The sequence below is a fragment of the Mobula birostris genome, chromosome 19 (assembly GCF_030028105.1).
Source record: "Mobula birostris isolate sMobBir1 chromosome 19, sMobBir1.hap1, whole genome shotgun sequence".
NCBI classification, from domain to species: Eukaryota; Metazoa; Chordata; class Chondrichthyes; order Myliobatiformes; family Myliobatidae; genus Mobula; species Mobula birostris.
The window spans coordinates 14,109,236-14,125,654 of record NC_092388.1 but is presented as its reverse complement, the minus strand read 5'-3'; the positions used below and the strand labels follow the sequence as shown (position 1 = coordinate 14,125,654).

The 16,419-nt window shown below is 41.1% G+C and overlaps 1 protein-coding gene across 1 annotated transcript in view; it reads left to right on the top strand.

Moving 5' to 3' along the window:
• Positions 1–14,918, top strand: part of LOC140212452 (adenylate cyclase type 2-like) — a 507,180-nt gene extending 492,262 nt beyond the window's left edge. Inside the window, exons 24-26 of the mRNA XM_072283265.1 lie at positions 8,293–8,407; positions 9,810–9,934; positions 14,295–14,918. Of these exons, the coding sequence (XP_072139366.1) occupies positions 8,293–8,407; positions 9,810–9,934; positions 14,295–14,447 (393 nt within the window). The 3' untranslated portion in view covers positions 14,448–14,918. The remainder of the gene's footprint in view (positions 1–8,292; positions 8,408–9,809; positions 9,935–14,294) is intronic.
• Positions 14,919–16,419: the final 1,501 nt, after the last annotated feature.

Sequence of the window (16,419 nt, the reverse complement as noted above, 5' to 3'; positions counted from 1 at the left end):
TTGTCTACTTTAGATAGCCATGAAATACAGAAAAAACCATGGGTATTGCTGAAAGAAAAGACATCAACCTCCCTCCCCACAAAAAAAAGAAAAAGAAACAAAAGTCACAAACTCCAGCCCCCCGCCCCCAACCACTCCCTCACATATAAAAACTGACAGATCACCTAATCACCCACACGAAAAGCGACACAGCCAGAGCACCAGACCCTCTCTCTCACACAAAAGCCAACTGGTTGCCCATCCAGAAAACGGCAGCTAGAACACCGAAACCCCAAGTCCCCAACCCCGCTCTCTCAAAAAGAAACAGTGATAACGACATCAAACCCCAACCCCTCCTCCTCTGCAAAAAAGAGCAGCGGCAACAGCACCAAAACACCGAACCTCCACCCCCACACAGAAAAAAGCAAGAACATCAGACCCCAAATTCCCCACCCCTCCCCTTGCCCAAGAACACTGACGCATCACCCACCTGGATCCCAACCCGCCAATCAGCAACAACAAGGAAAACACGGAAAACTCAAGGAGAGCGATATAAACTGTACTCCAATAATCACGTATATCTCAGAATTTAGAAAACATGCTCCCGCTACAACCAAGGAGAGCGGCCACTTGAACTCAGACCTTCCACGAAGAGCAACCGATCAGCGGTCTTCTGAACGCCGCCGAACTGACTACCAACCGCTGTCGACCCAGCATGCAAGTTATCGTTTTTATGCTAAATGCACTGCAAAAGTTGCAAATATCCTGATAGAGCTAACTTATAAAGCATTTTAGAATCTCTGGATTTTTTTCCCAAACCAAAGCATTGTTAGCGTAACATGCTGTTAATTTGAATTTACAGAACAGGTTGAATGAGACCTGTTTATTGTGTTCTGTATTAGTTATTAAATGCATCGCCATGGTGACACTGGAAGTGGTGTTCTTGTGCCCATTACACAAAATGATAATGGGCACAGGGACACCACTTTAGCATCTAAATTTTTCAGAGTGAGCCTTTTCAGATCCAGTAGATGAGAATTAATTTGATAATTGCAGCAGCAATTTAAAATGTTGATTACAAGTAAGACTAGGAATATAGAATATGATTGATCGTGTTTGTGAAAGGCTCCCAATTAAAACCAGCCATTGTAGCTAGTTGAATGCAATTAATGTGGTGCTTTATTCATTTTTCTTCCGTTGATTAATATATCTCAAAAATACAGTCAACGGATATATCTGCTTATAGTTTTCCCCACAGTGATCTCTTTGCCAGACATGACTTGCCATTTTGTTTTTCATTGGTATGGCTGTACATCATCCACTGTGAATAAAGATTATTCCCAGAGAATTCGATGATTAGATAAGTGAACATAGCCATTCCCTTTCAACCTGACTTATAACAACATTGTTTAGGCTAGGTTGATTAGAGGTGACATATTTATGCATGATTTTCATCTTAAACTGATGTTTTGCCAAACATCTGTTTGCTTTCTGAAAGAATGAATAAATACAAGGAATAATGTGGATGCTGAGAGCAAATGATTTTGGGGAAAATGGGATATGGGGCAATATTGCCCTACATCCTCTCACACACTTGCTACATCCCAAATGGTAGCTTCTCTTCTTGCCTTTGAACACTACCACTGAAAATTTTCAAGAATCTAATTGGAAACATTCTCCTTCAAATCAAGTTTAATTATCATTCAACCATATATGGATACAGATGAACAAGACAGTCTTCCCCTGGGGCTAAGGTGTAAAACACACACAGCACTTTCAGAATAGCGAGAGAAAAAAAAAGTCACGCAAATAGACACATATATAGTCCAGGACCCTGAGCGACATGTCCTACAAATTGATGGTACAGTTCCTGGCAATCCAGCCTGTCATTCCACTGGAGGACAGCACTGACAGGAGAGGCCAGCCCCAAACCGAGCACGGACGCCATGTTACACCACCTCCAGTATCTCCTCACTTGGACTGCAGTAGCAGGCAAGCCTGCGCCTTGAGGCTGAGTCCTCTCTGCAAGCGAGGTCATTCTGCTGCCTTGCCAGCTGTCAACAAGGGAAGCAGGCCTGTGGCATTTTACATTATCAATGTCCAACAGGGTCTTGCGATCGCAAGAGAGAAGTCCAAGGCATTCAGTCACTGTTACACTGCACGCCTCCTTCGCACACCAACTCCAGTCTCTTTGAGTAGCAAGCAGCAAAACGATCTGCACCCAGGTCAGCCCCTCCAAACCCAGTCTGGTTCCTTCTTCTTCCTCACTTACGGGTTACTGTATGGCAGGGGTTCCCAACCTGGGCTCCACAGACCCCTCAGATAACAGTAAGGCTCCGTGGCATAAAAGAGCCTGGGACCCCCCCCCCCCACCCCACGCACACACACACACACACACACACACCACTCTATGGCAATCCAGCAGATTGACATACTGTCATCTTCCACAAAAATTCTGGAAAAAATATCATTTTCCATTCTCCATAAGCATCTGTCCTTCTAAAATTTGGTTTCCTGCACCAATCTAATTTGGGTCCAGCTGCCCTTACCAGAGAGTGGCTTTGACACACATCTATAATTCTTATTCTCAGAAATGTGTACATTCCTAAGACGTATAGCTTAGTAGGTTAATAGATGAATTAGTATATTTAATCTCTAAATAAAATCAAATACAATTTCAATATGTCCGTTTTCCATAGTGAATGTTATACGAATACATAAACCATGCAATCGTACACCCATATCTTTAATGTGTGTAATGAATACAGAGATTGGGAAGATGTGCCTTTGCCAGCCCACTCACTCATCCAAAAGACTCTGTTCGCCTGATCTGAACCTCCTCTTTCCCCACATTCACTTTTTCAGACTTAATTCTGCTGTGGTGGTCTCTCGCCTGCTTGTTCACTGATAGCCATTTTAATTCTTCACTGTACTTCGTTTCTTCATTGAAAACTCTCCACAAAACAGATTCGACCATGCTTTAGGCCACCTGTCCTCCTTACACCATCCTTAAGCATCAAATATATGAGTCAAATATATACTGTCTCATCATTTTTTTCTATGTTGACAGGGGTGTAAGCCATACTTTCAATACTTAAGGTTGTACAGTTTTACTTTGTAGAAATTCTATTTCTAATGTGCGTTGTATTTAATATTGTAAAAAAAATCCTCAAATTTATTGGAGGTTACTTTGCATCTGGCAGGTAATTAATATTCTTTACTCATAAAAGCTTTTCTCAGTAACAGCACTCAATGGCAACTTCATTAGGTGCAGCAGTACACCTGCTTGTTAAGCATCTAGTGAGTGGCAGTTCTGTAGGCGATAGCACTTCGTTAATGAGAGAAGTCAGAAGAGAATGGCCAGAGTGGTTCAAGCTGTCAGGGAAGAAGTAACTCAGATAATCACGTGTTACAACAGTGGTGTGCAGAAGAGCATCTCAGAACGTACAAGATGTCAAACCTTGAAGTGGATGGCTATGTCAGCAGAAGACACTCTTCCCCCTAATAAAGTGGTCACTGACTGTAAATATCACGATTTTCTAATACCTGCCTTGATTTGCCACATAAAGTAACATTTCAAAAAGCTTTTGCTGTGAAACATATCACAGATGATACTACTTTTCTATTGTTGTGGCATTGATGCTGTAGCTAACACTTCACAGATCAAAATGGTGTTAGCTTATTTAAGTTTCTTGTCAAATTTTGCATGTCATATTAGCAGTTTTCCTGGGTTTTTTTTTTGCAGTACTAGCCAGTAAGTGTTCCTGAAACACCACTTTAACTCATAAGTTGTGGATGAGTGTTGATGTTTACTAATTTATATTTCCCTGCTTTATGGTCTAAAAATATTTGCCATTCAATCAAACAGCAGCTGTATTAAGATTCATTGTCAATGACTGTAATGAGAATTTTTAGTAGGTGGGAGAAGCCACTAAGAGCCTAATATTTTATTACAAACCTAATTAATAAGTTTTGAAATATTGATTTAATATAGTAGGAGAGGCATTCAATTATTAATGCTATTACAGTAAAGAAATATTGGTTTATTTTCACTGTCCCTAATTAGGAAATTGAATTAAAGACTCAAAAGTTTATTGTGTAGGACATAAGTGATGAGTGAGCACCACAAAGTTGTTGGGGTAATATTCCATATAGCTTAGCACATCAGTTTATAGTGTTAGCTGTAAGATCAGTGTCCAATTCCAACCTCTTCCTGCAAGGAGTTTGTACGTTCTTACTGTGACTATGTGGGTTTCCACCGGGTGTTCTGCTTTTCTCCCACATTCCAAAAGGACGTAGGGTTAGGGTTACTGCAATGTGGGGCCTGATGTGGAGCGACACTTGCGGGCTGCCAGCATTATCCCCGCTGATTTGATTCGATGCAAACAATGTACGTGTCACAAATAAAGCTAACCCTTTTAATCACCATGCAATTCTAACTGAAAAATTAAGCCATGATACCGACCAGTCTGAGATTCACTCCTACGAGTTTTTATTTTAATCAGTTTGCAGATTTATTTCATTGATTGTAGACAAGGCTCTACCCAGAGAATTTCATTCTTGTTTTAACTTCGACATGTGGAATCTCAAAGCTTGAGCACTCAACCCCCAATACAACTTGGACAACCATGCACAATATCTCCTATACCATCTTCACAATGATAGCAATCAGCCATTATTGGTTAGATTCGTAGTTCAAGTTTGGTATCTTTGCACACCTGCAACAGGCTATCTGTTCACAGAATAATGGTGGTTAATGGAATTGTATAAAGGGAGGAAATTTGAAAAAGTGTCCTCACTTTTCAGGATCCAGCAAGGCCACGTTCATTACCCTTTCTAAATTGCTCTGAAAAGTGGAGGAAGATAAACAATTGTGGAGCTTTTATAAAGACTGGGCTTTTGTGCCAGAGGAGGAAGATCATGTTTAAGATAAAGATTCACTTTATCTGTCACATGTTAATCGAATCATTAAAGCGTACCGTGAAATGCATTGTCAACGACTAACACAGTCTGAGATGTGCTGGGGACTGCCCACAAGTGTCACCGTGCTTACAGAGCCCACAACTTGCAAATACTAATACATTATTTATTTGTTTTTTTTGTTTGTTTATTTATGTATTTATTGAGATACATTGTGGAATAGGCCCTTCCGGCCCCTGAAGCCGTGCAGCCCAGCAATCGACCCACTTAACCCCAGACTAAACACGGAACAATTTATAATGAGTGATTAATCTACCAACTGATACGTCTTTGGACTGTGGGAGGAAACCGGAGCACCCGGAAGAAACCCAGGCAATCACAGGGAGAACGGACTAATTCTTTACAGGCAGTGGCGGGAGTTGAACCTGGGTCACCGGTACTGTAAAGCGTTGTGCTGTGGTACTGTGCCATCCCTACACATGTGGCTGCAGGGAGAATGTATAAACTCCTTACAGACAGCGGTAGGTATCGATCCCTGATTTTACAGCTGACACTATAAAACATTGAGAAGTAGGTGTCAGTGTTGAGCAGATGGGAGTGCTTGGGAAGCAGGGACTTGGCCAGATTCTTCTATTTTCAAAGGAGGAGTTATGTTGGAGTTGGACTTCTGCACTCTTCTAAAATGCAGATTTTCTTGAGAGAAGTCGGACTGATATCCCTGGTGAAATTGTCATGATACAAAGAACGTACAGCATCCCTGGACATTAATGTTGGACCGGTGGGAGGAAGTGAATAGGTGCCAGAATGAGTACAAGCTCTCTAAAATCATCTCTGCAAGACGTTCTGAATAAGGAAGTATTGCCCACCACACCATTCAGCTATTCACCCAGCGAACAGTGTGAACCAGTACACTCATTTTATCTGGAGTCAGAAAAGCTATTTATTTTGGGGGGAGGGGGCAGCTTTTGTTATATAGATCATACTTGATCAAGAATCTCCAGAGGGGAAGGCCCCAAATCCTTGGCTTTGCCTATTGCCTGTTGCCAGGGCCGGGGTCGAAGCTCCCGGCAGAGATGGTGCTCAGTGTTGGAGGGCTGGTCGGAGGCTCGGAGTTTTCGGATGGGCTCAACAGTCGGCTGTGGTCGGGTGCTTCCAGGGTGCTGCATCGGCAAGTTTGCAGCACTGGAAGCTTATGGCAGGAAGAGTTTTTTTTCTTCCTTCTACCATCTGCGTGAGATGCTGGGACTTTCAAGAGACTTTGAGACTTTTTACCGTGCCCATAGTCTGTTCTTCATCAAATTATGGTATTACTTTGCACGGTTGTAACTATATGTTATAATTATGTGGCTTTCGTTAGTTTTTCAGTCGGTTTGTCTTGTGTTTCTGTGATATCATTCTGGAAAAACATTGTATCATTTCTTTGTAGCATTACTAAATGACAATAAAAGAGGTCTGCGTGTCCTCATAATCTAATCTAATTTCTTATATGGAATCATTTTGTATGGAAATAAGCCTTTTAACCCACTGAGTCCATGCTGATCATCAAATATCCATTTATACAACCCTCCTGCACTCACATCAATTTTCCCTCTTACCCTCCACACCACGCCCTGCGTCACACCAGGGACAATTCACGGTGACCAATAAACCTACCCAATCGCACATCTTTGGGATGTGGAGTACCAGGAAACTGAAGCACCAGTGGAGACCTACATGGCCACAGGGAGTCTGCACAGACCCTGCACAGGTCAGAGCCAGAATCAGGTTTAATATCACTGGCATATGTCATGAAATTTGTTGTTTTGCAACAGAAGTACATTGCAATATATAACAATAAAAACTATAAATTACAATGAGAAGTACGTATAAAAATAAATTAAATAGTGCAAAGAGAGAGGGGAGAAGGAATTGAGGAAGTGTTAATTGCCTATTCAGAAATCTGATGGCAGGAGGGCAGAAGCTGTTCTGGAAATGTTGTCTTCAAGTTCCTGTCCCTCCTGCTTGATAGCAGCAATGAGAAGAGGGCATGTCCTGGACGAGGGAGGTCATTATGATGAATGCCGGCTTTTTTGAAGCATCGTCTTTGGAAGATGTCCTGGATGCTGGGGAGGCCAGTGTCCATGATGCAACTGGCTGCGTTTGCAACCCTCTGAAGCTTTCTCCAGTCCTGTGCAATGGCCCATCCGTGCAAGACAGTGAGGCAACTAGTACGGAGCCACCGCCGCACAGGATCGGAAAAAAGCTGCAGGAAGTTGTAAACCCCAGCATCAAGGACTCCTTCAAAAGGCTATGGAACCGATAGCACTGGGGATCGGGAATGAACCCAGGGCTCTTGATCTGTGAAGTGGTGACTCAATGAGCTAAGAATCGTGCAGCACAATCACATCAATTTTAAAGCATAAATTTAAGGGCAAATATTTGGAAGTGTTTACCTTTCTAAATTTAAAGTCTACAGTTCTGCTTCAAAGAATTCAGTGGTCATTAAGGACTCATTGGAACCCCTCTCCTTGCTGCAATAGCATTTTTAGAAGAAAATCAATTTAATTAAATAAATTTTTGTCATATTTATATTACACTCTGTGGCTACTTTATCGGGGATGTCCTGTATCTAATAAAGTGGCCACAGAGTGTACGTTGGGCGTCTTCTGCGACTAAAGCCCATCCACGTCAAATTGCTGGACATTCCAAGGTGCTCCTCTGCATGCCACTGTTGTAATGCATGGCTACTTGAGTTACTGTCACCCTCCTGTCAGCTTGAACCGGTCTAGCTATCCTCCTCTGACTTCTTTCAATAACAAAGCTTTTTCACTCACCGAACTACTGCTCAATGGATTTTCTTTTGTTTTTCACACCATTTTCTGTAAACTCTAGAGAATTCTGTGCATGAAAATCCCAGGATATCAGCAGTTTTTGAGATCCTTAAACTACCCCATCTGGCACCAACGATCATTCTATGGTCAAAGTCACTTATATGACATTTCTTCCCCATTCTGATGTTTGGTCTGATCAACAACTGAACCTCTGGACTATGTCTGCATGTTTTTATGCATTGAGATGCTGCCACATGATTGGCTGATTAGTTATTTGCATTAATGAGCAGGCATATAGGTCGACCTAATAAAGTGGCCACAGAGTCTACTTTAAATTGAGTTTAAAAACTGTGTAAATCAATGTGCTTTGGTAGATCCTTAACATAGCAGTACAGATATTATTGATTATGCGGACTGTGCAGCCCTTTGTTACATGCATTGGTGCATATTTTTAGTCTTTAAGCAAACATGTTGCTTTCTCATGTTTTCAGCATTTTAAAAATAATTCATTTTTTCAGTTATACTATGATTTTGAAATATACAATATAATTTGATCTGATGCATGGTTTTTCTTAATTTGCAGGAGGCAGATAGACAGTACACACATATTGGAACCATGCTAGAGTTTGCTTTTGCACTCATGATAAAGCTTGATGTGATAAACAAGCATTCTTTCAACGACTTTAAGCTCCGCATTGGTACGTAGTTTAAAAAGTCTTTTCTTCATGATATGCCCTGTGTAACCTACTTCTTCGGTGCAGCAGATTTAATTTGAGACCTTTGGCAGCTGAAAAGGGAGCAGATCCAGTAACAGAGAATTTGGACTTGCATTTTATGGGTCTATCCGATTAGTTGAAGCTGTAACGTTGATGCAAACCTGTTCATCTTTGTGGATTTGTAGATGATGCTGCCTCTATTTGGTTGTTGCCTATACTTACACCACCTGTTTTAAATATTGCATTCATATTACGTAAGTAACAATTCAACTCCAGTTAATCAGATAAAGAAATTGCTAATGCTAGGACTTTGGTGACTTACTATGTCAGGTAAGCACTGGTGTATAGACTTCAGTTCTCACTTGGAAAGGTAATACCACAGGAAATGGGTTAGGAAAGGTCTTCCCATTTTCTTGTGTTGGAACGTTTTTATTAATCTGCCGCAAAGAAAGGCCAGCATCACAATGCAGGAAAATATTGAAAAGTATTAATAGTTTCAGAGGACCTGCTGAATTTTAAACAGACATCTGAGTTGTAAGTCACCATCAAAAGAGGGAGTAGTGGTCTAGCTAGTTTGGACCTCCTTCTTGAATGCCATTTTTTTTTGTTATAGAAATCAGTAACAATCTGATTATAATGGTGACAATCTGATTATAATTTAGTTCTGAAGGAGCAGCAAAAACTTGCAGCATAATCATTATTTGAATCCAGCAGCTTGGGAAATAACCAAGCTCTGATCTCTGCCAATGACAGTGCAGGAGACTTTTCCTGTTTGAATTAGAATGATCTTCCCAATGTCCAGCACTGCCTTAAGACAGTGTTTTATAAGAAGTATATTACCAAGTTGATAAAAGTTTTATTTTTATCCAGTTTACAGATACAAAATGCCAGAGGAACTCAACAGGTCAGGCAGCATCTATAGAAAGACATAAACAGTCGATGTTTTGACCAAGACATTTCAGTCCTGATGAGGGGTCTCAGTCTGAAATGTTGACTGTTTATTCATTTCCATCAATGCTGCCTGACCTACTGATTTCCTCCAGTAATTTGTATGTGCCACTCTGGATTTCCAGCAGCTGCAGAATATATTGCATTTCTGATTTTTATCCGGTTAACCTACTTTTAATTTAAAATATCAATTTAAGCAATAGCAAGTTTCTTTTTTTATTCACTAAAAGTTGAATCATATTACCAAATCACCTAGCAATGTTATTTTGGTGATATAATTACAGAGCAGTTTAAAAAAATCCTCTTCATCCTGACATCCATAATGGTATAATATTTTTTTTGTGAACTGATCATTTTCTGCTCTTGCCACACCTTTGCTGCATAATTTTTGTAAAAATGATTAAAAATATTTTTGTATGGTGTAATTTTCTGTCAGGTATTAACCATGGTCCTGTTATTGCTGGAGTAATTGGAGCTCAGAAACCACAGTATGATATTTGGGGTAATAGTGTCAATGTGGCCAGCAGGATGGACAGCACAGGAGTTCTCGGCAAGATTCAGGTAGCTTTATCAAAACCCTTTCCGGTTCTTTTCTAGACGTATGATGAATGAATGTGATTTCTTTCATAGCTGCTATTTAGTGTAACAGTACATGCTGTACAAATCGGTGTGGCAACTAATTTTAAACCTCAAAGTACAACAGAAACCAGCTATATATGTAATGTTTCAAATAAGAAAAATAACCAAACCATACTGGCATGAAGACTGATTGTTGGCTACAATAGAAAGTTATTTAAATTTGTTCCGTGTAATATTTCTGGAAGGAATAAGTACATTAACGTCATACCCTAAGTGGGAAATTGTACTTGATAATGGTGCCCTAGTGTTTATCAGGAAATAGTAGGTCTATGAAATCAACTTGAGTTAAGATAGAGATAAAGATACTAATGGCATGGTCAATAATGACAACTGAAGATACAGACGATTTAATTGTCTATTGGATAATTTAATCACAAACTGTTTGATGGCACACTAGCGTAGTGATTAGCTCAATGCCTTAAAGTACAGGACGTGGTTCAGTTCCCGCTGCTGTCTGTAAGGAGTTTGTACGTTCTCCCCATGACCACGTGGGTTTCCTCTGGGTGCTCCAGTTTCCTCCCACAGTCCAAAGGTGTACAGTTAGTTAGTCATTGTAAATTATCCTGTGATTAGGCTAGGATTAAAAATTGGGGGATGGCTGGGCGGCGTGGCTCGAAGGGCCAAAGGGCCTATTCCACGCTGTATCTCAATATATAAATAAATGTTTCAGTATTTTACACCAGTTAAATGACAGCTGTGACAGCGTGTTTGTGCCCTTGAGCAAGGCACTTAATCACACATTGCTCTAGTCTGTGCGAGGAGTGGCACCCCACACAGACTTCCAATCTGCGCCTTGTAAGGCATGAAAATGCCCGACGCAGGCCTCTCATGGTCTGAGTCGACGTTCCCTCTTTTACATGACAGCATGTGCCTTCAGAGTGGCAGAGAATTCTCCAAGTGACAGCTTGAAGTTTGTCAACCTTCCTGTTCTTGCAAAGTAAAATTAAATGTATTAGGCACAGTCACCATCTATTTTCAGGCTTCCAGGTCATTCTGACATACCTGTACGTGAATGTCGATTCCCAGAACTATTTTTGCTTTTTGCCACCAGTCTGCCTTTGTTTGTTCTTAGATCTTCCAAGTGGGTTAGAGGAAATTTAATGTTTTCTATTTCATGAAGATGAAACTGAATATAAGGGATGTAATGAGCATTTTGAATGAATTTAACACTGTATTGCTCCAAATGTTCAGCAATATCACCATCAGCAGTTTCCCCACAAGGGTGTGATGAAGGGTCTCAGCCTGAATCATCGACTGTTCATTTTCCTCCGAGGCTGCTGAGTTCCTCCAGCATTTTGTGTGGCTTTTATTTGCTGGAGAGCAGGATGACGAGGAGAAGGTAGAATGGTGAGGCAAACTAGATTGGTCCTTCCTGCTCAGACTGACTTTACATCATTCATTCAACTCTGATGCCCGTAAACATCACTCCATTTCCCCAAGTACCGTCGGACCCAGATCTTACCTTGCTTCTGTTGCCGCTAAGCCAAATTTAAAAAGAAACAAACCATATGTGAAGTATACATTCCAAGCTAAAGACATAAATCCAAACAAGACAACCACCATGTCGGTACTGGTGTATTACTGTCACAAGTTCCAAGATACAATGATAAGCTTATCTTGCTTTCTGTTCATACAGATCAACTCACTACACGAGGCATTGAGATAGAACAAGGTAAAACATTGACAATGCAGAATAAAGTACAGTGCAGGTGGACAAAGTTCAAGATAGATAGTGGAAAGTTTGAGCGAACTAGGCCTTTTCTCTGTGGAGCGAAAGAGGATGAGAGGAGCATAACACAATAAGAGGCAGCAGGCACCCCTTTTCCCAGGGTGGCAGTGGCTAATACCAGTGGCATAATTTTAAGGTGAGTGGAGAAAAGTTTGGGGGGGGGGGTGGTGGGGATGTCAGAAGTAGGTTATTTTTACACAGAGTGGTCGGTCTGTGGAATGCACTGCCAGGGTTGGTGGTAGAGGCAGGTACTTTAGGGACACTTAAGAAACTTTTTGATAGGTATGTAGATGATTAAGAAAATTGATGACTGTGTTGGAGGGAAAGGTTAGGTTGATCTAAGAGTGGGTGAAAAGTTTGGCACAGTATCATAGGCTGAAGGGCCTGTACTATCTATGTTCTACGATCATAACAAGGTTGATTATGAGGTCAAGAGTCCATCTTATCGTACAAGAGGTCCATTCGAAAGTCTGATAACAGTGGGATAGAATACAGTGTGCTCTGACTTAAAGATTTAAGTTGGAGAATTTATTTTCTCCTTGTGCCTTCCTTCTAGTACTTGAAGTCAGTGTATCTTTGGCATTGAACTCTTGCAATGTGGCTGGTGACCTTTGAGGATGAGCTCAAATAACTTTGTGTCTCTAAAATTTTGGGCTCCTCGTTCATGAGTGGTGTCAGCGTCAACTATCCAAAGCACTCGTCACTGAACTTGTTGCCGCAGATTTCTCTATGTCTCCAGTCATCTGGTGTGGTGAATCAGGATCTCAATGCCAATTATGGGAAGTAATTCAATTTCACCCGCTGGGTCTGGCAGAATGTAAAATGTCAAGCAAACAAATGCCTTCTGCGGACTGCCTCATAAATGTATCTGTCCCATATACACATTACTCTGGAAATATAATATTAAATTGTGAGGTCTTAGTATCCATGGGGCAGGAAGACTATTGTTAGAACCAGCGAACAGATGAAATGGAGAGGCAGCCTCAGCAAACACAGTGGCTTTCTGAATATCCTCAGTGGCAAGAATAGAACTATTATTGCTGATGTGCTGCACTTACGATCAAACATGTTGCAAAAGTTGAAGGAAAGGTCAGAGGTAAGTTTTTTTACACGGAGAGTGGTGGGTGTGTGGAATGCACTGCCAGTGACAGTGGTAGAGGCGGATACAATAGGGTCTTAGATAGGTACATGAAGCTTAAAAAAATAGAGGGCTACGTGGTAGGGTAATTCTAGAGTAGGTTACATGGTCGGCACAACATTGTGGGCCGAAGGGCCTGTAATGTGCTGTAAATTTCTATGGTTCTATGATACCTAAACACAAGAAATCCTACAGATGCTGGAAATCTCGAGAAACTCACTCACAATGCTGGAGCTACATAGCAGGTCCAGGGAGGGGAAGAAACAGTCGACGTTTTGAGCCGACAACCGGGAGGGAAGAAGGACGAAGCCAGACTATGGAAGTTGGAGGAGGGGAACGAGTACAAGCTGGCAGGTGATAGGTGAAATCTGATTGGGTAGGTGGATAGGTTGGGTGAGCGAGGATGAAGTAAGAAACTGGGAGGTGATAGAAGAGGTGAAGGGCTGAAGAGGAAGGAATCTGATAGAACAGGACAGTGGACCATGGAAGAAAGGGAAGGAGGAGAGGCACGAGAGGGAGATGATGGGCAACTGAGGAGAAGAGAAGAGATAAGAGTGGAATGAGAATGGGGAATGGAAAGAGAGATGGGGGAGGGGGGGATAAATTATCAAAAGTTACAGAAATTGATGTACATGCCATCAGGTTGGAGGCTATCCAGACAGAATATGACTCGCTGCTCCTCCAACCTGAGTGTGGCCTCATCGTAATTGTAGAGGAGGCTCTGGACAAACATGTCAAAATGGGAATGGGAAGCCAAATTGAGAGGGCAGCCAACGAGAAATCCTGCCTTTTGTGGCGGACTGCACACAGGTGCAAATACATCTCTTCTGCAATTTAATTGTGGGCTCTAGGCAAACATTAACAGATCAAATTTAATGTAATTCTCTTGGGTTAAAAGCTGGTAGTTAACTTGTTTTTGCATTTAGCTCTTTTTATCGCCCAAAATTGTCTGGAAGTGAAAAACAATTAGGTAGGAAACCTAAAGAATAAAATGCCATTTCTGTTGACATATTTGACAATACCGTGTTAGAGACTGAAGTCTCAAGAAAATACCATTACACAATATGATAGTGTAGCGGTTAGTGCAATGTTATTACAGCTCAGGGTGTTGGTGTCTGGAGTTCAATGCTGGCTTCCTCTGTACATCCTCCCGTGGAATGTGTAGGTTTTCTCCAGGTGCTCCGGACTCCCCCAACAGTCCGAAGATGTACTGATTGGTCGGTTAATTGGTCATTGTAAATTGTCCTGTAACGAGGCTGGGGTTAAATCGGGTGTTGGTGGCAGCACGGCTCAAAGGGCTGGTAGGGTTTATTCCCCACTGTATCTCTAAATACAAAACAAACAGATAAATAAATAAAAAGTGAAAATTACTGCAGTAATGACTGGTCTCCATCGCTATTTTTATCTATTCCCAGACCACAGAAGAAACAAGTAACATCTTACAAACACTCGGCTACAACTGTACCTGCAGGGGAATTATAAATGTCAAAGGGAAAGGAGAACTTAAAACATACTTTGTAAACACGGAAATGACTCGATCACTATCGCAAGGAAATATGGTGACCTGAAATACTGAACACTCGACATCAAAAAGATAAAGGTTAAGCAGCTGAGTAAGACAAGCCTTTGAAGGAGAGATCTCAAGTAATAACACTTGTACATAGGTTTGATTCTATCCTTAGCTGCACATCAGTTGCCTATGTTTTGGAAATGTAGAGCTATTAATATCTAAATTCATCCAACTTAGAATATTCATGTGTGCTGTGGATAGCTTATTCGCCTCAACTGAGCAAACTAATTGAATTACTTACAGAATGCTAGAAATACTCAGCCGGTCGGGCAGCATATGTGAGGAGAGAATCAGTTAATGGTTCAAATCAATGAACTGATTCTCTGTCCATCCATGCTGCTTGAGCAGCTCTAATATTCTCGGTTTTTATTTCGGATTTCCAGCATCTACAGGTTTTTGCTTTTGGAAATGAATTACTTAACACGGACCTGTTTCTAAAATGTGTCTTGCATTGTTACATTGTTTTATAAGAACTTATTAAACGTTTGTATGTTCTTCTATTTCCAGAATCTGTCATTTGTTGTTGCTCTATGGAAAAATAAACAAGTGCTCTGATGCTTTCAGGTTGACCTCATTTACCTGCTCTGTAGACGACAGCTTCGGCCGCTAGTGACCAGGTTTTCATTACTGGTTCTTGCTTTCTGTAAACACTCTCAGCATGTCAAACTGTATGTAAATGGTCTCTGTATCCCTAAGTTACCTTAGAACCAATACAGAGGAATCAAGACCTGATCACTGATGGATTGGAACTCAAAACGAGTGATGCCAGTGAGAGGGTCAAAGTAAATCAATCATCGGTGGGTAACTATCCCTACGGATTCCTGCACTGGAGCCCAGTCTTGCAGGGACTTCCCAGCATTATACTGGGAAAAATCATTGCTTAAACCCTGAGGCAGTTCAGGCCATTGGCAAGGTGCAGGACCACAAGGAGGATTGTAGACCTATGGATCAGGGGCAGAGTAAGTTATAATTAAAATTATTTTTCTTTAAAATTTTAATTCTTAATTTTTACATGCACTTATGTGTTTTAACTAACTTTTAGGTTTGCATTTTTAATTTTTCTTTGGTTTACCATTGTGCCTTGATAGTGTAGTCATTAGCACAAGGCTTTTACAGCTCAGGGCATTTCAGAGTTTTGAGTTCAATTCCGCCGCTGTCTGTAGAAATTAGTATGTTTTGCCCGTGAATCATTTGGATTTCCTCTGGGTGCTCCAGTTTCCTACCACAGTACAAAGAAGTACTGGTTAGAAGGTTAATTGGTCATTGTAAATTGTCCAGAGATCAGGCTAGAGTAAAGAGTAGGGTTGCTGAGTGGTGTGGTCATTGGCCAGAAAGGCCTGTTCCATGTTGTATCTCTAAATAAATATCTCTGCACGTTTAAGAACTACTAAATATACTTATTGTTTCCTCAGTTTATCAAACCCTCACCCTGTATATTTATGTTTTTTGTGGGGATCTATCCTTCGTTGCACATCATTTCCCTATGTTTTGGAAATGTAGAGCTATTAATATCTAAATTCATCCAGCTTGGATCTGGGCATCACAGCGAGACAGGCATTTATTGCCCATTCCTAACTGTCCTTGAGAACTTACTGGACAACCATCTTTGAGAATTATTGCAGTCCTTCTGATGAATCTGCTCCCAAATTCCAGTGGTCAGGAAGTTCCAGTATTTCCAACAAAGAAAGGATGAGGAAAAGACAGCATTGTTCACTCAGTGGCCACTTTATTAGGTACACCTGAACACCTATGCATAAATGCAAATTTCTGGTCAGCCAATCACATGGCAGCAACTCCATAAAAGCATGCAGATGTGGTCAGGAGGTTCGGTTGTTGTTCAGACCGGGTATCAGAATGGGGAAGAAATGTGTTTGAAGTGACTTTGACCATGGAATGATTGTTGGTACCAGATGGGTGGCTTGAGTACCTCAGAAACTGCTGATCTCCTGGGATTTTCACGCACAATAGTC